Consider the following 24,811-nt stretch of genomic DNA (forward strand, 5'->3'; position numbering starts at 1 on the left):
CCGTTCCTCGGTTGTTGGTTCTGGAATCTCTGACAGCTCGAAGGTTCTATTACTCGTCTTGTTCTCGAGAAATTCTTTCTCTAAGAACGTCGCACTAGCCGAAACAAAAACTCGATGTTCGGTGAGCGAATAGAAGTAATGACCAAATGTTCCTTTTGGATAACCTATAAAGTATGTCTTGACCGATCGCGGACCGAGCTTATCCTCGTGTCTCCACTTGACATAAGCCTCGCAGCCCCAAACCCGAATAAAGGACAAGTTAGGGACCGTTCTCTTCCACATTTCATATGGAGTCTTGTCGTGACTTTAGACGGACTTGGTTAAGTATAAGAGCGGTGACAAAGAGCAAAACCCCATAATGAATCAGGCACTACCGTGTGACTCATCATGGATCGAACCATATCAAGTAAGGTTCGATTTCTCCGTTCGGACACACCATTTAATTGAGGTGTTCCAGGTGGAGTTAACTGTAGAACGATTCCACAGTCTTTAAGGTGTTGATCAAACTCATTTGAAAGATATTCGCCACCCCGATCTGAACGGAGTGTTTTAACCTTTCTACCCAGTTGGTTCTGTACCCTATTCAAGTATTCCTTGAATTTCTCAAAGGACTCACTTTTATGCTTCATTAAGTAGACATATCCGTATCTACTTAAATCGTTCGTGAAAGTGATAAAATATCTATAGCCATCTCTAGCGGTAATTGACATAGGTCCTCAAACATCAGTATGTATGAGTCTTAATAGGTCACTAGCGCGCATTCCAACACCTTTGAAGGAAATTCGAGTCATCTTGCCAATGAGACATGATTCACACGTGCCATATGTAGAAAAATCGAATGCGGGAATAGTCCCATTATCGACGAGTTTCTTCACGCGTTTCTCATTTATGTGTCCCATTCGACAATGCCATAGATAGGTTTGATCTTTGTCACCAACCTTTATTTTCTTCTTATTCACGTGTAATACTTCTGTGGTTTGGTCTAAAATGTAAATTTCATTCATGGAAACTGCTTTGCCATAAATCATTTCATTGAAAGAGAAAATACAGCTATTATCCTTTATTGAAAATGCAAAACCGTCTTTAGCAAGTACGGAAACTGAAATAATGATCTTAGACAAACTAGGTACATAGTAACAGTTATATAAAAATAACTCAAAACCACTAGGGAGTTGGATTACGTATGTTCCCTTCGAGACATCATCAACTCGTGCTCCATTCCCGACTCGCAGGTCCACATCACCTTTTTCGAGAGGTATGATGTTATTTAGACCCTGCAAATGATTACACAGATGAGAACCACAACCAGTATCTAGTACCCAAGTTCCGAAACTTGCATGGTTAATCTCAATCATGTGAATATAAGATGACATACCAACAGGAACGACGCGGCCTGCTTTGATGTCCTCACGGTACACGGGACAGTTCCTCCTCCAATGTCCAGTCTTGTGACAATGGTGGCACTCAATGTCACCGCCTTTGCTCTTTGCCTTGCCCTGTGAGCCACTAGTCTCACCAGGCGCACTCTTACCGTTTCCTGGCTTTTTAAACTTTGGCTTACCTACAGCTAGGTCGCCATGAGCCTTGCCCTTACCTTTACCCTTGTTGTAAATCGTGAGAACATCCTGCTTCATGCTCCCACTCAATTTCATATCCTTCTCGGTCTGTACGAGAAGGGAGTGTAGCTCATGAGGACTCTTTTTCAAGTCATTCATGTAGTAGTTCGCCCTGAAAAGGGCAAAACCATCGTGAAGAGAATGAAGCATTCGGTCTATGACAATGCTCTCACTGATTTTACAATCAAGTGCCTCCAGTTTCTCGACATTCTCAATCATGTGAAGAATGTGTGGGCTAATCGGTTGGCCCTTCTGGAGTTTCGCATCAAAGAAGCGACAGGTATGCTCATAAGTAACGATTTTCGGTGCCTTTGAGAACTCGTTAGTGAGCGTGGTGAAAATCTTGTTTGCACCCTGAGCAATGAAGCGTCTCTACAAATTGGTTTCCATTGCAAAGATGAGTACGTTCTTTATCGCACCCGCTTCCATAACGAAGTCACTATAAGCGAGTGACTCGTTGACTCTCGCATTGGGGCTGGGTTGACCGGTATTGGCTCGATTAAGTACTTGAGCTTACCGTCAGCAATGGCAGCATTCCGTAGTGCCGCCTCCCAGTCCGCAAAGTTGGACCCATCATTCTTCAGTCGCGTGGACTGATTCATGTGGTCCATGAAAGCTTTCAGCCAGGACTCGCGTCCAAGTGTGGCACTAAGCATTGGGATTGCGTTATTTCCAGCCATTTAGTTGTAAAATGATATTATCAAAATATATGTGTTCTACATCATGAGAAGAAGAATAAAAATAATAAGCATGTGCATCGTTTATATTTTTAAGTCTAATGAACTACTGTCATAACGCGAAAACTCAAAACATTTATACAATCGACCTCCCTCAAGAATTATATAAATGATCCCAAGATTCAATTATCTGCAAATTGATAAGCTAACCTTTTAGCTAATTCTACCGTTAGAATTCTTGGTCGATAAATTTCTGTAAATACTATCTTTAGTCCATCATAATCACGGGAAACTCTTCGGACTATAATGTTGAGGTAAACTAAGCCAACACAACAACTTACCCAACGTAGAAGGGGTCATATTATGCCTACCGACGAAGAAGGGATTCATAGTTGTTTGCCCTTATAAAGACTAATCTCAATTTCCGTTTTAGAGGAAGATCCCATCAACTTTATTTTAATTCATTTTAAGTGAACTAATATCTAGCATGCGAGAATGAATAAACTAAGGTGATGTCTTAATAAGACTGTGACATCTGTATGTCCATGAAAACTAACATACAACCTATATGAGTCAATTTTCATGCATTTTAGTAGTAGGTGGTTTGGTTTTAGGCGGAATATGATGCATAAACTAACATGTGAATGAAAAACAAAATGAATGTAAACGTAAAACAATAAAAGTCCTAGTGTGGCCTATCCTATCAAAATAAACATTAAATACAAGTTTGGAATCCATCCTTGGACCCGAGAAGCTTGTCTTGATGTTCCATCTTGAACCATGTAGCGGGAGTGAGCTCCAATCTCCATCTTTACTCTTCTTTTGAAAAATACAATAAATAAAATTTACATAATAAACCTATTTATTACATCCTAATTTCAAAACCCAAAATTAAAGAAAAATAAAGGAGATTCGAGATCTCATAATTACATAAAAATTATGTTTCCTTCATTACGAAAACATAATTAACTAAGGCCACACTAAGTATTACAAATTACAACTGATTGTAAAAATACGTAAATTAAATTCATTCAATCGATTCATTCAACTAAAATAAAATGCATCAATTAAAAATAAATTAAACATACATGACACAATTCCTTAATTATGTTGATTAATTTATCCAAACCACCTATTTAAATCAAATTAAGTGACAATTCCTCAATTAATCACATTAATTTCAATCTTAATTCACATTAAACTTGTAATATGAATTTAATCCATCAATATATTAAACTTCTTTAAAATAATTAGGTATCTATTAATTATGAACCACTTCACAATAATTAATTTGCCAAAACAAACAAAAAATATTTCTTTTGAAAATTATCTCGGTAAAAAACCGAAACAACCCATTAAAAAGACTTTTCCTCGGTTTTTCAGCAAAAACCGAAAGGGAAAAAAAACAGAAATTTTTTTTTTATAATGCTGCTGGACGTGAACAGTAACCGAGACGTGAACAGTAACAGAAATTTTTTTTTCTTTTCTCGGCAAAACAGGAAAAAACAGCCCGTTACTTTTCTTTAAACACGGTTTTTCTGTAAAAACCGAAACAAAACAATCAAATTTTTTTTTTATAATCTGCCCTGTGAACAGTAACAGTGACGTGAACAGTGACAAAAAAAAATTTCGGATGCTTTTCAAATCGGCATAAACAAAAACAGCCGCAAAAAAAACTTTAATCGGTTTTTCAGGAAGAACCGAAAGGAAAAAAAAAACAGATTTTTTTTTTAAAAAAAATTACTGTTCATCCGTGAACAGTACATAAACAGAAAGAAAAAAAAGATTCCACGGCTAAAAAAAACAGCCGATTATATTTTTTTCTTCGCAAACCCTAATAATTGTTTACAAACAATTTTATGAAAATCATCAAAATAAAATTCGTGGCCTTGGCTCTGATACCACTTGTGTGATTTATCTGTATGCATCCCTTTAATTTAAAGGATTATAACGAATTTTATAAAGATGATCACTAGTCATAAAAATAAAATTGCATAAACAAAATTGAAGTGGATGAAGAAACAACCTTTGGTCCTAGCAAATTCGGCCTAAGAACAATATCGCAATGATATTCGCCTATTAGTTGCACCCAAGATGCTCCGAGAAATACCCTTTGATTATGCTAGAATCGATCCAAAAATTAACAGATTAATTTTTAGGTTTTGTTTGTGTTTCTTTCGATGAGAGGAGGCAAGAGAATGAGTAGAAAAAAGTTAGGTTAGAATAATGTTCTCCCTCACCCCTATAAACCGTGTATTAGGAAGTACTTAGGGTAGATCATATTCAATTAATTCTCGGCCCATTTCACCGAAATAAGGAGTACAATTTCCTTATTTTCGGTTATTCCAAAAATGTATAAAATGTGTTAAATTGTCATCTAGTGAGGATCGAACCCATGACCTCTTGGTTTGTGTACCCTCACTATTACCACTATGACACATTCATCTTGTTGATATTAAATATAACCGATTACATTTAATTACGAATTAACAGATTAATTCGTCCAAGCTAACATTACATACATTTAATTAAATATAACTTATTATATTCAATTTACGAATTGTGATTAATTCGTCTCAACTAATATTATTTAATCTTCATTAAATAATTGTCTCATCAACACATTGACTAACTGTTTAGTCATATTAGGTATCAATGTGATCATATTTCTATAACCACATCTCTCAAACACATCCTATAGGTGTGACCTTTAGGGACCAGTTGATCACCGCCATCTGTATGATAATAACGTCAAACTTTCTAGCAAGCCAACCATTATTAGGTAATCGTTAATCAACTGATTAAAATACGAAGTATAGCCTTGTGAACCTGTAAGAGATTTACAAATGTTATCACACTAATTTGTGAAGGACACAAGCTCCAACATATTTTGCTTCTTTATGCATTGTTTTACATGTATGTTGGTCTTGACGCTTAAGTTACCCAATCTTGTGGTGTAATGAGTGGCACCTGTGGTGAGTATGAATTCGCTGGGAGGACATGAGTTATATGTGGTTGCGATAGATAGTGGAAAAAGAAAAGGAAGATTGTTATGGCTTAATTGAGACATAGAGCATGTTTTCTGAGATGAGATGAGATGAGTGATATGATTGTGTGTTGAGTAACGTAAAAGTAAGTGAATATGGGCAAGCGATGATGTGAGTCTAAGGAACGTGAGAATGAAAGGATTAAGAGTAAGGATGTGGATAGTGGCAACTTGAGATGTGTAAAGAATTATGGAGGGAGATGGTTAGGAGTCGTGTGGGTTAAGAATATACATAGTGAAAGTTCGTTTTAAAGGAGTTGAGAAGAGTGGTATATAGTGAACTTTGTGGAGACATGTAGCGAGGTCAGTGGCGTATCTAGGATTTAGACGGTGGGGGTGCAAAAATTCATTAACTAGAATACGTCAGTTAGTAGCGAGACTTAGAGGACATCAATGCTAGAGATTATTTATAATAAAAAATAGCTCTCGTGAGTAGTAACTAAGAATGATAGCATGAAATCGTAACATTGATTAAAAAATAAACCCATAATTTTGGCATGAAATCGTAATCATTAGTCTTGTGTAAGGCAATTTTATATCAAATTTTTGTAAAACAAATCCAACATACGCATATTAGTGGGTAAAAGAAATTATTAAAAACAAACCCTGTTTATGAAAACGTGGGTACGACCGTTCTACAAAAGTATTTTTAATGAATAATAGGTGTATTAGTGTATACAACTTGAAAATAATATTTACCTAAAATGCATACACGTATAAATGTAAATTGGGGAAAAAAAATAATTTGTGGGCAGCGGGATTTGAACCCTAGAAGTCAGAAAAGGTGGCATGATAATATCTCACAAGTCACACCAGAGCAGAATAATGATAAATCTTGAAATCTAAAATGTATACATTTCCAAATTTCAGGGGGTGCGGGTGCATCCACCGCACCCCCTCTAACGACGCCATTGCGCGAGGTGGATTTGTAGACAGTGAGTGAGTTTGGGAGATTTGGTCTATTAAGAGGTGAAACTATTGTGGGATTTCCTTGGGCAATTAGCGGTATGAAAGGAATTTTGATTTCTGATGTAAAAAAAAAAGGAGATGCAATTGTTTGAACATTAAACGTTGATTCTATGGACAGATTAGTGGCAAGGGTGAATGATAGCAAGATAAGAAAAGACTGATGGTAATAAAGAGGGAGATGATATCGATATAAAATAATGAGATGTGAGTTTTGGAGAAATGAGAAGGTAACCGGAGCACTAGGGAGTTAGATAGAAATAATGAAGAGTAGAATTACTAAGGGATTTTGTCGAGGGTAAACGAAAAGAATGAGGGGAGTAAAACTAAGAACATGTTCACCGAGGTTATGTGATATAAAAGTAAGGAATTGTCGAGATGTATGATACTATCACGAGGATTTGATTTTACAGTATATAGAAGTTCCAGGACAACATGATAATCATGATTTTCGAGGAATTAAAGAAAGTAAAAGTTGGGTAAAGAATTTGCATGATACGAGATTTTGGTGGTGAGTCGGGTGACTATACAATTAAGGATAGTATTGGGAAGAATGTTGAGGTAATGTTGTTGATGGATTTGATGTTCGTTATTGGGGATGTTAACCACAGATAGGAAAGAAATCGTGATGTTTAGAGATGAGTGTAAGAGGTTTGATGCCCGGACAGTGGTAGTGTTATGGTTTGTGACTAGTGGTTAAGGGTGAGGGTATATTAGAAAGGTATCAATTCTAATGAGGTTGATTTTGTAGAGGCCAGATTGATATGTATGGTTGTAAGGAAGTATAAGATGTGGTTAGATGAGGCGGGTGCTAATAGTTGAATAGTAATGGTATGGTTATACTTGGCATGAGGTGATGGTTATGCGAATGGGGGAATATGTTATGAGGAGCATATGAATTAAGCTCGGGCGACAGGTAACCTTTATCGAGTGGTAACTTACGTGATCAGGACTGACTAGTTGGATGTGATTACGGGTCTATGATGTGTATAAATGTTTGTGCGAGGTTCTGACCTCACGGGAAGTGGTATGGTGTGATAGTTATAAAGTTGTTATCTGAATGTTCTGTAATATATGTTGGACACGGTAATTTAATTGAATGATATTAAAAAAGGTAATAATTTGATTGATCTGGCATGACTGGTTATACTTGTATGTATTCATGATATATGTTATTCCGTGATATGGTAAGGGGGTGATATTCATGAGGTTATTATCTGTTTAATTCATATAATATGTTGCATTGTGATTTAGTAAAGTGGATTTGAGTAAGTTTTTCTTGTCCAAGAAGTTATGTTGAGTCAGTGTTTATGGGATTGTGTCTGTTGTGATGTCTATCGGTGTGGTTGTGGTGCCTCGGATGGTGATCCGGGCACGGTACTTAGTGTTGTGATGCGGGTATTTTCGCACTGCGGTGTGGCTGTTGGTGGCGGTGTTGCGATGCCGTCACCGGTTGTAGTGGAGTAGGCGAGATGATTATGATGCGAGTTTTCGAAAGTACATACCAGTTAAACATAGATTGTTGTTTTGTTTGCTGTTATTCCTTGTGAGTTTTGGTTGAACATGTAGACTGTTGTTTTGTTTGTTTATGTTTCTTACCGATTTGACTTAGGTGTGAGGGTAGAGTATGATATGAAAGAGAGTTGTATATGTTTTCGTTGTTGTCATGATATAGTGATATTCTGTTGATGGGACATAGTTGTGAGAAGTTGTTGCAGTAATTTTGATCTTGTTTTAAGATGAGGCATCGGTAGTCATAGTCATGGCAAGTGATTCGTGGAACATGTGTTGTAATGATCTGAAAGCGACAGGTGGTTCATAATCTTTTGTTAAGATAGTGAGTGCAGGGTATTGAGAATTGGTGTCATGTTAAGTTATGTATGAGTTTTGTGGTAATGTGGAAGAGTTGAAGTTTTGGGTTAAGCTAAAGATTTTGAGGTATAGGTTAGGTGGTGTGACGAGTGAATTGAAGTATGAGAATTGTTTAAGTAAAAGAGCCTTGGATATATGCATGACGAGTGTTTAGAGTATAAGTGGTTATTTTTGACATGCGGTGGTGATGAGGATAATGAGAAGATATAGCTAGGATTTAGTATTAGTGAGTTACGAGGACGTAACATTTGTCTTAAGAGGAGTAGGATGCGATAAAAGAGATTTTGATGGTTGTGCATATGGTAATATATTTGGAAGTTTGAGTTTTGATGTAGAATAAAAGATTGATTCGTGTTGTGGGTGATTTTATTAAAGGTCATGACCGTGCTTGTAGTAGCGTGATGTTTAGGAGTGTGAGAATATTTCACTAGTGTTGACAGTTGGATGATGAGGTTATGAGTGTGAGTAAACTTTGAGGACGAAGTTCCTTTTAAGGGTGGTAGAATGTAACATTCCGTTTGATGTCTATGAGTGTCTTGATATGGGATTTGGTAGTGGATGATATATTATGAAGCTAGCAGCGTTAGAGGATGGTAGTTGGTAGTGTATGGAGTTAGTGTCGGGAGAGTTTATGATGTAGTTGATACGACATCGTGAGCGATGTGTGGAGGTAGGAATAGTTGGTGGAGTTGGTGTTAAGAGTTCATGGTTTCATGTTTTATAAGTTGGGGTTTTCTTTTGAATTCTTAGTAGCTTTGTTGCGTCTTGACCGAGTTAGTATGTTTGTTTTTTTTATGTATGGGTTGAACTTCGGGGACGAAGTTCTTTTTAAGGAGGGAAGACTGTAATACTACGGTTTTATGAGTCTATGGGTACTCTATCGAGTAGACCTTACTCTATCGAGTAAGGGTGTTTTGCATTTTAAAATAGTTTCTGACCTGTAGGGTACTCTATCGAGTAGCCTTAGGTACTCGATAGAGTAGCTGGCACTCGATCGAGTAGGCCAGTTACTCGATCGAGTAGCCCGGTTTACGAGTGATGTTTTGTCGGGTTTTGTTAATAACACGGATTAATATATATAAATCTTTCCGTCATCTTTACAATACACTTTTACAAACCTAATCACATTGAAAAGAGATTCAAGTTACGTTCTTCGCATTCATCCGTGTTACTGACAAATCCCGAAGCTTGAGAGGTCGGATTTCATCGTTCTTTGTATCATTGTGATCCTTGCGTCAAGGGTAAGTCCTACGTACCATTTTTATAGCATTTGGTTAAGGTTGTTTAAACCCTAATTTTGGGATTGAGGGTTTTCTATGTTTATGTTGATGTGGTAGTGATTGTATGATTATGTGTATAGGAGAAGGGTTCGTAGATGAAAGGTTTTGAGACAATTGCTAGATCGTCTGATGTTTGTGTTGCATTCCAGGTAGGGTTTCCCTACTCAGTATTAGTCCCATAATGTGTTGTTGGTGTGTTGTGGTTGTTGAATATTATCGTATTCGTATTGTGACGGTTGTTGGTTTTGATTGTTGTCTAATGGTTGTGATTGTTTGTCTCTGGTTCTCGAGATGCGTTCTCGGCTGAGTGGAGTCACTTGCGGGTGAAGTGAAATCTTCAAGACTCGGGTTTTGATTAAAAAGGACACGATTTGGACAGTAAAAGGGTCTGTTTAATTGTGATAAAAACTAATAAAAACTCAACAGAAACAGTGAAGACTGCAATCGAACAGTCGACTGAACTGTTTAAAAATCACGGTTCCAGAACTCTACAATCGAATAGAGTAGAGGATGCGATTGGGATATGAATTAACCCTAGCACACAGCCACTAGGTTAAGACTAAAGGATAATTTTCAAGCACACAGCAAAGAAAAATACCCAAGGACTATCTTCAAGCACACAGCAAAGAAGAATACCCGACTCTAAGCACTAAGCAAAAGAGGTTTAGTAGAAATCATGGTTTCTAACTTGTGTTTGTTCATTCATCAAATTCTGATTTTTACACTAAGGATTGCCTTGCTTTTATAGACTAAGCAAAATAATCCTATCCATTCATCTAACCTAGTAATCTAACGGCCCAAAAGACCCCTAGGAAACCGGTTTCAAAAGGTGGCCCAAGGCCTTACACAAGTTAAAAATCTTAAAGGAAAAACAAGAAAGTAAACTAATGAGGACAATGATAATTAGGACTCTTGGAAGCTTCAAAAGAGGTTCGGCCATTCTTGTGCAAGAGTAGTAGAGCAACAAAAGGAGCCTTGTGGATGTCTTGGTTAATTTAGGAAGGGCGAAAGGGACTTGAAAGCGACCCTTGTACTTACGATTGCAAACCGTGTAGTCCTAGCCCCACCGGTTTTGTTCCTTGCTTTTCTCTTTGATTATCTCCTTAACAAGGCACAAGCTCTTGGAGAAAAATACTCTAGACTCTTTATGGAATACTTTCAAGCCAAAAAAGCTCCATATTTCTTAGACGGATTTCTTATTTGGACCCTATTTTGGTCAAGGGACCAAAACCGGGTAAAAACATGCCTAAGGTGATTTGTTTTGCTTCAAACTCCTTCTCTTGAAAAGGATTTGTCCTCAAATCCTCGGCATTTTCATCACTAGGCTCTTCTTCACAAAGACTTAATTCACTAGCATGGAATGTGGCATGGGTTCCCAACAAATTGATCTTATACTTATCACACCCGACTTGACTAGTGACCTTGAACGGACCTCCTTCTCTTGACATGAGCTTATCCCCTTTTGCAAGGGTTCCTAACTTGCACCAACGGACCCAAACTTGATCCCCAATCCTGAATTTCGTCCCTTGCTTGGAGTCCTTGGACCTTTCCTTGTTGGCCACGAATTGATCATGACGAATGAGCCCTCGTTCAACCCGTTTTTTGACACCATTCCCTTGCTTGCTTGAGTGAACACTCTCCTTGACTGTCTGATTCTCACTGCCCATGTCATTGGCCTTGTGCTCATATCCATTTGAACTTGTAATAGGGAGTACGGAATAGTCACAATGCACACCACCTTAGACACTCACGGTTTGGACATTGTTAAGGACCCCTTCTTGAACCCGTTTCTTGACCCTTTCTCCTTGATCTTCCAAGTAGGCACTTGACTTGTCCTTGCCTTCATTCCCAATTGGACTAGTGGTTATAGAAACGGGATGATGAACTTGCATTCCATTAATGGTACTCTCGGCCCCAATCTTGGCAAAGGGTTCACCTTGAACTTGTTCATTGGTATTACTCCACTTGGATTCCTTTTTCCTATCCGAACACTCCCCTAGTTTGCCTTTGAACTTATGGATACCATAGTCGAACCAAGGATTTTTTGAGGTCTCGTCCTTCATTCTTGGATTAGCAATTGGAGGAACATTTTCATGGACCTCGACCCTTGCTCGAACCATTTTGGTGAACGGCTCATCTTGCTCCTTGGACACATGCCCGACATTAGGTGGATCACCTTGAAAGAACTTGTTCGGCTTTTGAACCATGCTAGGGACTGTTTCATCTTGTTCCTTGGGTACACCCTCGGCAAAGTGAACATGAACACCTTTCTCATTACTCCTTTCGGGGACCATTTCGGCCTCCTTGATTAGCATCACTTCTTTGCAAGGTTCAAGCATGGATGATGGTGGAAGAGGTGCTAGAGTGATCTTCTTCTTGTCAAATTCAAAGGAATAAGTGTTATCCTTTCCATGATGCACCGCACTCTTATCAAACTCCCAAGGTCTACCAAGTAGGAGATGGCAAGAATCCATGGGTAGAACATCACAAAGAACCTTATCAACATAATTCTTGCCAATGGAAAAAGATACTAGGCATTGTTTGTCAACCTTCAATTCGGCTCCCTTGTCAAGCCACCTTAATTTGTAAGGACATGGATGGTTTTGGGTGGTTAAGGAAAGTTTCTCAACAAGGACACTAGAGGCCACATTAGTACAACTACCTCCATCAATGATTAGGTTGCAAACTCTCCCTCCAATGGTACACCTAGACCTAAAAAGTTGTTGTCTTTGATCCATTTCCAATGGTTGAGCACTCAACACTCTCCAAGTGACTAGACTCATCCCGGAATCCGGCAACACTACCTCCTCATCCTTAGTTTCCTCGGTTTCCTCATCCTCATCACACACAAGAATCTCATCCTCTCCCCAATGAACCACTTCAAAGCTACTAAGGGTTCTTTGAGTTGGACATTCTTTGGCAAAATGACCATAACCTTGACATTTGAAACATTTTTTTAGGGGTAAGGTCTTTCTTTGTGAGTAGTCAATGCCTTTTCCTTTGTCAAGTGTGGGGGTCACGGTTGGGGTGTGGATTTCTTTGGGTTTGGTCTCGGCATAGGTAGTCTTGGTGGTTGTTTTGGTCGGCAATTTTGAAGTGGACGGTTTCCCCTTGCCCCATTTTCCACCCTTAAAGCCAAGTTCACGGCTTCATTGAAAGACCACAATGGTTGCATTCGGACCCTACTAGCAATTTTATCATCCAACCCTTCAACAAATCTAGCAATTTTTTGTTCCGGTTTCTCATTGATTTCACATTGCAAAGTGAGTTGTTCGAAATCCCTAATGTAAGACTCAAGTGGTTGTTGATCTTGTTTTAGTTGAGTAAGTTTAATGAACATGTCTTGAGTATATTCTTTAGGAATAAACTTGTCACTAAGCTTCTTTTTCAATTTCGACCAAGATTTTATGGGCTCTTTACCATCCCTCTTCCTTTGACTCTTCATGTTTTCATACCAAAGAGATGCATAACCTTTGAATTTTAAAATAGCAACCTTGAAAGACTTAGCATCCGAGTATGACTTAAATTCAAAGACTCTTTCAATTGACCTAAACCAATCTAGTAAGTCATCGGGATTTAAACTACCATGGAAGTCCGGAATTTCTACCTTTAGGTCTTTAGGATGCTCTTCATGCTCGATCTCCATGAAAGAACCCTCTTCATCCGAGTGCACGTCCTCCTCTTCATGGTTGGCTTCGTGGTCTCTTACTCCAAACCCTCGGCCACGTCCTCTACCACGGTAAGGTGGAGGTCTTCCTCGGCCCCTTGGTGGTGTGGGAATGTTAGCCATGATAGCATTGAAGGAATCTATCATTAGGTCGCATTTCTCGGAGAGTTGTGTTACTTGAGTCTCAATTCCAAGTAGCATTTCTTCACTCATGGTTGTTTTTGTGTTTGTGATGTAGGTAGGAAGATGAACTCACAAAGGTTGAACCCAAGACTAGCACAACAATGGAATTGTGCTAAACCTAAAGCTCTGATAACCAATTTGAAGTGAAATCTTCAAGACTCGGGTTTTGATTAAAAAGGACACGATTTGGACAGTAAAAGGGACTGTTTAATTGTGATAAAAACGAATAAAAACTCAACAAAGCAGTGAAGGCGCAATCAACAAACAGATTTAACTGTTTAAAAATCACGGTTCCAGAACTCTACAATCGAATAGAGTAGAGGATGCGATTGGGATATGAATTAACCCAAGCACACAGCCACTAGGTTAAGACTAAAGGATAATTTTCAAGCACACAACAAAGAAAAATACCCAAGGACTATCTTCAAGCACACAGCAAAGAAGAATACCCGACTCTAAGCACTAAGCAAAAGAGGTTTAGTAGAAATCATGGTTTCTAACTTGTGTTTGTTCATTCATCAAATTCTGATTTTTACACTAAGGATTGCCTTGCTTTTATAGACTAAGCAAAATAATCCTATCCATTCATCTAACCTAGTAATCTAACGGCCCAAAAGACCCCTAGGAAACCGGTTTCAAAAGGTGGCCCAAGGCCTTACACAAGTTAAAAATCTTAAAGGAAAAAAAAGAAAGTAAACTAATGAGGACAATGATAATTAGGACTCTTGGAAGCTTCAAAAGAGGTTCGGCCATTCTTGTGCAAGAGTAGTAGAGCAACAAAAGGAGCCTTGTGGATGTCTTGGTTAATTTAGGAAGGGCGAAAGGGACTTGAAAGCGACCCTTGTACTTACCATTGCAAACCGTGTAGTCCTAGCCCCACCGGTTTTGTTCCTTGCTTTTCTCTTTGATTATCTCCTTCCCAAGGCACAAGCTCTTGGACAAAAATACTCTAGACTCTTCATGGAATACTTTCAAGCCAAAAAAGCTCCATATTTCTTAGACGGATTTCTTATTTGGACCCTATTTTGGTCAAGGGACCAAAACCGGGTAAAAACATGCCTAAGGTGATTTGTTTTGCTTCAGCGGGAGTGACTTCACGCTCTAGTTCGATGTGCACATTAATGGGACAGGGTTATCGCTCGGTAGGATGAGCGGGGATTTGGTGGGTACGGCTGCGGTCCCCCACTGGCAGGCTGGTCCAGTGAACAGTCGGTGACGGAGATTGATTGGAGTGGGTGTGATTGTGTGTGTGACCGTGTGAGCTGCTTGTTTACTGTGTTGTTGATTTATATAAATTGTGTGATTAATCTTGACCCCGTTTAAATGTTTTAAAAGCGTGGTGATCCATTCGGGGTGGTGAGCGAGTTATTGAGCGGTATTGTATGACGCGCATGGGATAGCTGGATGAGTCATCATGTGGCGATTAGAAGTCTTCCGCATTTGTGTGAGACGATGTTTTAAAGCTTTGTTAGTTTCTGTAGTAGACCGTCTGAGGATGTTGCATTTCAGTTTATCAGTTTTGGTTTTGATCATGTAATCATTTAAACTATATTTACTTTTAAAGTACATTTCTTTATTGTCTTATGATTATCATTGCCTCGGGTAACCGAGATGGTAGCACTTCCATACCTTAAGTGGTCCTGGTAAGTAACAAGCAAGTATCATGGACCATCAGTCCATGGCATTTATCTGAGAAGAAGAAAGAAGGACGGTGGTTAATAGATGATTCTTAGTTGTACTTAGTCTGTCCTCCATCAACTTTATCAACTCGATTAGACTAGTTAATTAACTTAGTTGTTCAATGGTTATTACCCTACTTTAGGAGTATATACTCAAGTCTTTAGGATTGTACAAACACACTTTTAAAATTATTGAATTCATCATCAGAAAACTCAACCAAAACTCTTCCAACAATGAATGCAGTCTTCTACTTTCTTTATTGGCATTAAACTCAATACCCATCCCCAGCTTCTCGCCGTTTACTGCGAAACTAATTGCTGTAAAAACAATGAAGAGAAGTAAAAATACCACTACGTCATCCAAATTTTTACCACCTGAAGTTGGAATCAGATCTTGTCAAAATTTCCGGCGAAAACCCTATTAAAATTAAGGTGCGTATGTAAATACTGGCGTTCGATTATTGATAACCCTAATTTCGTTCAAATTCATTTCCAACATTCCCAATTCAATTCTGAAAATAATAGATTATTGGTAGCCCTCGAGGGTATGGGATGCTCTGGGGATCAAGGGTATTTATTGACAGTTCGCGATGCTCAAACTCTTGGTATATTCGATCGCATTTTTAGAACACATTCGTACAAGTACCGTATTATAACTAGCTGTAATGGGTTGCTTTTAGTAGCACAATTTAGATATAATTGTAACCAGGAGGAAGAATTGAGATTGTGGAACCCTTGTATTCGCAAATCGTTGTTACTTCCCACTTGCCCATTTCGCCCCTATTTACTTGACGGCCTTAGTTGCTATTTGTTTGGGTTTGCGCCTCGTAGTAAGGATTATAATGTGGTTGCATTTAAGTTTAAGATTGATGATACTTTGGGTGAAGAGGGTAAAAAAATGTTATTCGCAGTTTATACTCTCAGTAATCGACAATGGACTGTCAGGAATGATCCCGTCAATTTCACTAATCTCAACATTATTAGTATGGATGGGCTGTTTTGTAATTTATCAACTGCTGTTTTCTTTCGAGGGGCAACATACTGGCTTGGAAATAATGATAAACAAAGGAGATTATTAACTCATCTTTGTTCCTTTGACTTTGATACGGAAAATATCACCTGTTTGAAACTACCTTTTAGTCTGGATGAAAAATGTCCCATTCTGTTTCTGTTTCTTCTTTGGGAATCACTAGCTATATTCCGTATTTCTCCGATAACTTCCAGCATATGGGTGCTTGATCAGGACAATAAACATAGGCCATGGACTCTACGGTTTTCAGGAAAATCAAGTTGGGATGGTTTTAAAGTATTCAATTTGTGCTATGTAAAATGTCGAAAGGTGCTCTATTGTGAGACTGATGGTGGCTATTTTGTTTGCGGGGACCAGGCTTATAATATAGCTAGTTGCAAAGTGGAGCCGCTGAAAATATCAATGAGTTCTAATTTTTACTTGGAAACGTATTCGGAGAGCTTGGCATTGTCCACAGGATACGGATCCCGTGATTTAAGGTCCTTCCCATGAATTAGAGACTTCTGGCTGTTAGTCAACCTATCTTGAATATATCAATTGCGATCATACCTATTGCTTGTTGAGAAGCTAGAATTCGTGTTATTTCTAGCATCTTGCCTTATCTGCTCTTTCCTTAGGCATTCCTTGGCTGTGTATGTCTTTGAATATTTCAGATACGTGTTTACATTATGGTATGCATAGGTATTTTTATCTTCCTTTCTCCCATTTATTTAGAGATTCTTCGTGATTGTTGATTTCTAATAGAATTCTTCACCCATTTTTACGATTATACAGCTGCCTATGTTAAAAGCACCGCTGAGTATTTGCTGCATAAGCTGATATATATGAAATTCGCCGTCATTCTTTAGAGTTAACATGAAGTCAGATAAATTGATGTACATCTGCGAAACTTTCTTATATGAATGAATGACCCATACATGCTGAGTAGCAAGAGTATAAATATTGGTACAAATGATCTGAATTTGTTACTTAAGATGTTTTTGGTACTCATTTTGACGGTCTGAAGCTTCCTAAAATTACGATTGTTCTCTGCCTCTCTAAGTGCAAATTACCAGTTATACAAAACATTTTCTTCAGGTTTGTTTGTAGCTTGTGGTTCAATTCAAAACCTGCTCTGCTGTCCTAATTCATCACTTTATGTGAAGTCAAGTGTGAACTACTTGCTTCATGATCGATGATGCCATGTTGAAATGTGCGTTTTTTTAAGAGAAATGAGAAAATCCTTGCTATTTTCCCCTTGCCCATTTCCTATCTCTTTGGAGTTGTCTATTTAGATGTGCATTTTGATTTGCTTTTCAAAGAAAGGATAAGTCGTTGCGATCACGACTGTAGGAAGTGAGGATCTAGAGGCTACAAAAGGTGAGTGTGGCAGTTTAGACACTCAGTGATCGACTATTGTTAGCTTTTTACTGCTTACTTGGTTCATTGCTTGGCTTTGAGAAGACCCACGGTTGGGAAACAATGGATATTAGCAGTCGCTACTACACTCTTCTTGCTGTTCCGCTAGCTTGAATTTGCTGTTAGTTCTGTCATACTGGTTAGTTTGTTACTTCTTGGCTTTATACATTATGCTTTTTTTTCCGAGAATAGTCTTTATGTGTTCACACTCCGCAGCACAAAGGTAAAGGCTGTACATATCGTATCGTACTCCACCATAGTCATGAGCTGACACTCGGGTAGTGCAGTACTGCAGTTTAGAAGATCACTCATTTTGTCCTTTCTAGGCAATCATGTTTTGGTTTCTCAGTATGACAGCTCTGGGTCCTATATTAATCAATGTTAGTCCACATCGTTGTTTAATTGTGCTGATATGATAGATTTTGCATATCCTGGGTTACGGCCTTGTTGTTTGGCTTTAATGTTGTTCTTTATATTGCTATTGGTCCTAAACCACCCCCTTGAATTTTAACATCGTTTCTTCACTTTGTGATGTCTGGTTAGCCTAGATGAACCTCCATTACTTAGGTTTTATGTTGACGATATTTATTGCGTCTTTTTCATTTTTCAGAAAGGGCATAGTTTAGTTAAAAGCAAGAGTAACAGAATTCAAATGTGTAGTCTATTCTTTAGTACTTTGTATACCGTTGTACGAGTATTTTATTATGTTTTGCCGAGTAGTTAAGTATTGTATGGTGATGAGAAGCTGTGGGCTCAGGAAATTCTCCCAAGGCTGGCCATCCGTCAAATAAACTCTGCTGAGATTCAGGTGTGTCTGTAAATACTGATGCTCTATAGTTGATGACACTTTTTTATTACATTCTTCTAAAACTATACGACAATTGCGAGAAGAAATAAAATCTCGCCATGGGATGCTTGGAGTATGATGGTTTCAGAGGAATTAGGTTTACAATTCGTAGAACTATCACATTCAGGAAAGGTATTCATCTCTTCAAAACCAGAATTATGCAGGTTCTCAGGAGTAGAAATGCGTTGGTTTTGCCGGGATTTGGTCACTAGTTGAAATTTCGGAACTCCTCTGTTATTTGTGGAGGACCAAAATCTGTAGGTGGTGAATATTGGTGTGATCATGATCTTGCTTTCTTTGACTTTGATACCGAGGAGCTGAGCTATACTTGATTTGCCTAGTTGGTGTCAACAGTTTTATGCATGGAAACGGCTCGATGTCATTTTCTTCTTGGGGAGTCACTAGCGATCTAGTATTTCGTCAGTCAGTTGGCGTATGTGGATGATAGAAAAGGGTGGCCAATAGTGATTAAGGAGACTCTGGTTTTCAGAGTAGTCTAGTTATGGAAAGCTTGATGTTAAGTAGTGGATATGCTGTCCGGACTATTACGTTCTCCCCGATAAGGCGGTAACTGCACAAGACTAGTAGATAACAGGTGATTCTGTCGCTTGTAAGTCACGTCACCGTCCAATGCTCCGTATCAGGTAGCAGGGACTAGTAAGGTCAGAGACTCACAGGGAGTAATACTGATACATTTGATTCTGGTTTGACATTTGTTTCTATTAGAATTCTCATTATGGCTTGAGGTAACGAATAATGTCAGATAAGGCAGAACATTTTTTACACAAGTTTTTTTTTCAGCAGGCATAAAGCTATCAAAAAGGTACTATATTGAGTCGGGTATGAAACAACTGTCTCTGTTTAATCATGTCATTAACCGAATTATTAATAAAAAAAGTACTCTCCGAATTATAAAGAAAACCCCGAATAGGAGGGAGTATATTGAGCCGAATATTAGTTTTTTGAACGTTTTGTATGCTAAAGTGGTGGGAAGATTTTTTATTTTACTTTTATTTTTGTTTGTTATTATAATTATTTATTACTGCTACGTCAGTATCGGGTCATCTGATATAACAACTAAAAATTAGTCGAGTCTATTTTAAGAATGGTATATAAAGTTGGGATTATTTTAAGTTAATATGTAATTCGGACTATTTGAAGGAGTATGAATTATTTCTATGAAATACTCCCCCGTCCTGGTCAATGGTTGTCCTTTGGTTTTGGCACAAAGACCCAGGAAAGGGGAGAAGGCCAATTGTAAGATGACAAGTGGACTAAATTGAGTTTGAAACATCAAATTGCTCATCAAATGTAAACCTAAAATAGAAATGACAACAATTGATTGAGACACCATAAAATAAAAAATGACAACAAATAACCGTACGGAGTAAGTAATCCATTTTAAAATCACACTTAATATTTTATTTTTTTTGAGGAAAAAATCACACTTAATAGTAAATTATAAATCACAAATTCAAAAAATATTTGTTTTTCTCTTAATCATTAACCCAAAAACGACCCATATTAAGATAAACTCGACCCATTTAACCCAAAGTGAATAGGATAAGTGTTGAAGAGCCGAAGAGGTGAGAACTGAGAAGTCAAATGAAGGTGGCGTAACAAATACCACCATCATTGTCAAAAAAAAAAAAAAACAAATACCACCAACCACCCCTTTAATTACACCACACAATTACCACCAACACCAAGTCACCAACCACCGACCTCTTTATTTTTAAACCATACAGTTACCATTTACCACCGGCACCTCACGCTATTCCTCAAATCTCTAGATCTGAGAGTTTACCACCATCCTCAATTTTTTTGACGTTTACTGAGTAATAACAACATTAGTGCTGTAAAAACAACAATGAGCAGCAGCAAGAATCCAACATCATCATCAAAATTGCCGTATATCCCATCCGAAATTTGGATTCAGATTTTCCCAACATTACCGGCGAAAACCCTTTTACGATTCAGGTGCGTATGTAAATCTTGGCGTTCTATTATCGATAACCCTGATTTCGTTCACATGCATTTTCAACATTCCCAAATCAATTCTGAAAATAATATGAGTAATAAATTATTGTTAACCCTTGAGGGTATGGGACACTATGGAAATGAAGGGTGTGTGTTGACAGTTTGTGATGCTCAAACTCTTGCTAAAATTGATCGAATTGCTAGAATTCATTCGGACAGGTACCGTATCTTAGGTAGCTGTAGTGGTTTGCTTTTAGTTGAACGATCTAATTATAGGAGTACTTGTCACCACGAATTGAGATTGTGGAACCCTTGTATTCGCAAATTGTTGATACTTCCTACTTGCCCACTTCGCTCCTATTTGAACGATGACACTACTTGGTATGTGTTAGGGTTCGCCCCTCATACTCAGGATTATAAAGTTGTTAAGTTCGCATTTGACAAGTATCAAGATTCTGGAAATGTGTATATTGCAGTTTATACACTCAGTAATCAACAATGGACCATCAGAAATGATCCCCTCACTGTCCCTATTCTCGATAATTATTATAGGTGTAGGCTATTTGACTCTGTATCAACAGCTGTTTTCTTTCGAGGTGCAGTACACTGGCTTGGAATAATTGATAACCTAACGCATGCATTTACTCATCTTGCTTCCTTTGACTTTGATCACGAAAAAATAACCTTTTTGGAACTGCCATTTACTTGCGAAGAAAAAGGCACCTTGAGGTTTCTGTTTTTTCTTCGGGGGTCGCTAGCCGTTTTCAGTATTTCTGAAGTAACTTCCAGCATATGGATGCTAGACCTCGACAACCAAAAGAGGCCGTGGACTCTATGGTTTTCAGGGAAATCAACTCTGGATGGTTATAAAGCATTCGAGTTGTGCTCTGCTAATCTTGAAAAGGCCAGGCTCGTTAGCCTTTCCCCGGAAAAAGAAGCAAAAGAGCGAATGATCAAGGTGTTCTATTGTGAGAGTGATGGTGGCTATTTAGTTTGCGGGAACAAGGCTTATAATATAGCTAGTGGCAAAGTACAACCGTTCAAAAGATATATGAGCTCTCATTTAAAACTGGAAACGTATTCGGAGAGCTTGGTGTTGTCCAATGCATACGGAGCCCGTGATTTGAGGTCCTTCTCATGAATAAGAGATTTCTGGCTGTTAGTTAACCAACCTTGAACGTATCAATTGTGATGATGCCTCTTGCTCTTTGAGAAGCTAGAATTCGTGTTATTTCTAGCATCTTGCCTTAGCTTCTTTTTACTTGGCATTCCTTGTCTGTGTATGTCTTGAATATTTCAGATACATATTTACATTATGGTATGCATAGGTACTTTTGCCTTAGCTTCTTTTTCCTTCGTGATTGTTGATTTCTAATAGAATTCTTCACCCATTTTCACAATTAAACAGCTGCCTATGTTAAAACCATTACTGAATATTTGCTGCATATGCTCTAGCTCTGTGATATATATGAAACTAGCTGTCATTATTGAGAGTTAACATGAAGTCCGATAAATTGTTGTACATCTGCGAAACTTTCTTATGTGGAATGAATGTGTATACATGCTGAGTATTAGGAGTATAAATATTGGCACAAATGATCTGAATTGGTTACTTAGGATGTTTTGTGTACTCATTTTGACGGTCTGAAGTTTCCTAATGTTATGATTGTTCCCTGCATATCTAAGTTGCAAATGACTGTTTGAAGTTTCACAATATGAAGCGAGAATTACGAGAGTGGGAGTACACAACGTCTATTAAGCAATGTAAACGGGCAAGTCTGCGATATTGCCATCTTTAGTATTCCGTGGTCACCTCATTGACAATATCGTTATATTAGGTAGCAATGTAGCACGTCAGTGGATAAGGTTGTTTATTTAGAAACTCAGTAATCGACTATTGTTAGTTTGTTACTGCTTGCTTGATTCATTGCTTGGCTTTAAGAAGACCCTCTGTTCGGAAACAATGGATATGGCAGTCATTAGCTTGAATTACTGTTATTTCTATCATAATGTTGTTATTTTGTTACTGCTACGCTTTATTCATTGTTGGTTTTTCCGACAATAATCTTTATGTATGTCAGTATGTGTTTGCAGCCCAAAGGTGAAAGCAATTGTTACGGCCGTCTTGTTGTTTGGCTTTAATGTTTTTCGTTTTATTGTTGTTGGTTATAAACCAACCCCCTCGAATTTCAACACCGCTTTTTTAGGTTGACGATATTTTTTGCGTCTTTTTCAATTTAGGTTTCCAAGACGTCCAAGTAAATGATGTTTGGTATTTAAAGTTAATTCTATATCGACTTATAACTGCAGTGGCGTAACCACATATATGGTTGTGGGGTCTTGAGATCCCACAATTTTCCGACAATTGACGTTTTTTACCATTAAAATTTGTCCGTTTTGAAAATTTTATGTCTTTAAAACCCCGTAATAAAAAATGATTAACAATTACATTAAAATAGACCTCACATGTAAAAGATTCTGACTCCACCTATAAGAGGATTGACGAGAACTATATTTGTTGTGGGACTAAGTTATTACTGCTTGGCTTCATTCATTATGGATGAAGTGTTCGCAAATCGCAACACAAAGCTAATACTCAAATATTGTGCACTAACTTCTTGGTGTAAAACTGTAATTCAAACCACTCACATATTGAGTATATCCAAGCACACAAATTCTCATCTATTCATGGTTCGAATATATTTATACCTCTCTCTTATAAAACCGTCCTTTGACATATGACTAATCCAAATTAAGAATGGCCCAAATTTAACATATATTTATATTTTATTTTGCAATTAAATAATTTAATAATGAAATCTATTCTATACTCCATTACCATTTTTACCCGTCTAGACCCAGCAAAACTGATCTGCTCGAATGACCCCGACACGAATAACCGGACCCAACACCCGTACTCGAATCCGAATTAATCCGACTCACTATAACTCGACCCAAATATTTATTGTTGGGAATTTTTTTTTTCATAAATAACCCGACTCGATTCAAACTGTCGAGAACCTGAAATTGACCCTCCCGAACCGGCCTGGATTAACCTGTTTACTAGGGTCTCGTTTGGTTGCCCTTTGTAAATCATGGGAGTTGCAAAATCCCATGAATTACAAAACTAGGACTTGTTTGGTTGCCTACTTTATGCCATAATGTAGAAATTCAATTTTCCAAAGAGTTTCCAACTCCTCCACAATGGAGAAGTTGAATTACCTAGGCCCCCTAGGTAATTGCAAACTCCTGTGTAATTGAACTCCTACGTCGACAACCAAACGGATATAGCTAATTTACATGAATTTCATGTGGGAGATTAATTCTCATGAATTCGATATTCCGGTGGAGTTGTATTCCAACGGGAAACCAAACGAGGCCTAGGTCTAATTGTCACTTTCTTTATTTTTACGTATGCTAAATGGGATGAATAAGGCGCGGTTTCACTACTTTTGGGTCCATATATGCAATTAAGACATAACAAACGTAGCCAATTCGGGGCATTTTGCAATATAAAGCGATACAAAAAGGCATAGATATGCGTGCAATAAGAGGCTAAAAAGTCTATATAAATTGCATGTATCATGGGACAAGGGTTTACACCCTAACAATTACCTAACCCATAAACTATACAATATAATAAACAGAAACAACCTCATATTTTCCCGTTCCACTCTTTCTGGCCCATAATAACAAGACCCCAAATCCTCAATCAATAAGCTCATGACAACCAAACTCTGCCTTTACGCGACTGCCAATATGAAAAAAAAGATATTTAATTATTTATCACTCATATTATGAATCATGCTCAACAGCTCAAGTTATCAACACATAATAGCGAGGCATTTAAATTAATATGTGGTTTAGATTTTTATTTTACACCTTTTGTTCGTGTATTTAATTAAGGACTTGTGAGTGACATTATCTAGCTTATTATTAAGAGCTTGCATATTACAAATTTTGGTACCCTTATTATGTTTCTATAATACTTTTAACAGTACACCATTTTAAATTACATGTATATTTAATTACTTTTAGTACCATTTTCACTGTAAATTGTATTGTCACAAATAAAGATTTGCTCTTAATTTAATTTATTCGTTCTCCTTTAAATTCAAATATGCATATTGTCAAAATACTTCTCATAAAAGAGTAGATTTGGGTTAGTTTTCTGCTTTAATAGGTTACAGGTAATTAGTTTAACACAAATTCTTGTTTCAGACGGACACTTTTGGTCTTATTTGTCAGACGGATAAAATGTTGCCATTTTTTAAGAAAATGTAACCAATTAATTCACAAAATGTTATGACTAGAGGTGTCATTTTTTACCCTGAAAATGATGTGAACAATTATGGTAACATGTTATAAAAAAATAACAACATTTTATTGTAAAATGATGACATGTTACCCGTCTTATTTCAGACCAAAAGCAATGGTCTTAAGAAAAACGGACCGTTAGTTTAAAATCGAGCTTTATCATAGTAATTAACAAAGTCGTTGTAGTATAGTGGTAAGTATTCCCGCCTGTCACGCGGGTGACCCGGGTTCGATCCCCGGCAACGGCGTTTTA

The 24,811-nt window shown here is 37.7% G+C and overlaps 2 protein-coding genes and 1 non-coding gene across 3 annotated transcripts; all 3 read left to right on the forward strand.

Annotated features, from left to right (window-relative positions):
* The first annotated feature begins 15,533 nt into the window (after nucleotides 1-15,533).
* LOC141587674 (uncharacterized) lies at nucleotides 15,534-16,508 on the forward strand. Its single transcript, XM_074409148.1, has one exon. The coding sequence runs from the start codon at nucleotides 15,534-15,536 to the stop codon at nucleotides 16,506-16,508; it is 975 nt and encodes a 324-aa protein (XP_074265249.1).
* Nucleotides 16,509-20,131: 3,623 nt separating this feature from the next.
* Nucleotides 20,132-21,382, forward strand: LOC141587675 (F-box/kelch-repeat protein At3g23880-like). Its single transcript, XM_074409149.1, has one exon. The coding sequence runs from the start codon at nucleotides 20,132-20,134 to the stop codon at nucleotides 21,380-21,382; it is 1,251 nt and encodes a 416-aa protein (XP_074265250.1).
* A 3,352-nt stretch (nucleotides 21,383-24,734) lies between these two features.
* Nucleotides 24,735-24,806, forward strand: TRNAD-GUC (transfer RNA aspartic acid (anticodon GUC)). Its single transcript has one exon. It is a non-coding gene; the product is annotated as a tRNA-Asp (tRNA).
* The last annotated feature ends 5 nt before the right edge of the window (nucleotides 24,807-24,811 follow it).

This window comes from Silene latifolia, chromosome 6, assembly GCF_048544455.1.
Source record: "Silene latifolia isolate original U9 population chromosome 6, ASM4854445v1, whole genome shotgun sequence".
NCBI classification, from domain to species: Eukaryota; Viridiplantae; Streptophyta; class Magnoliopsida; order Caryophyllales; family Caryophyllaceae; genus Silene; species Silene latifolia.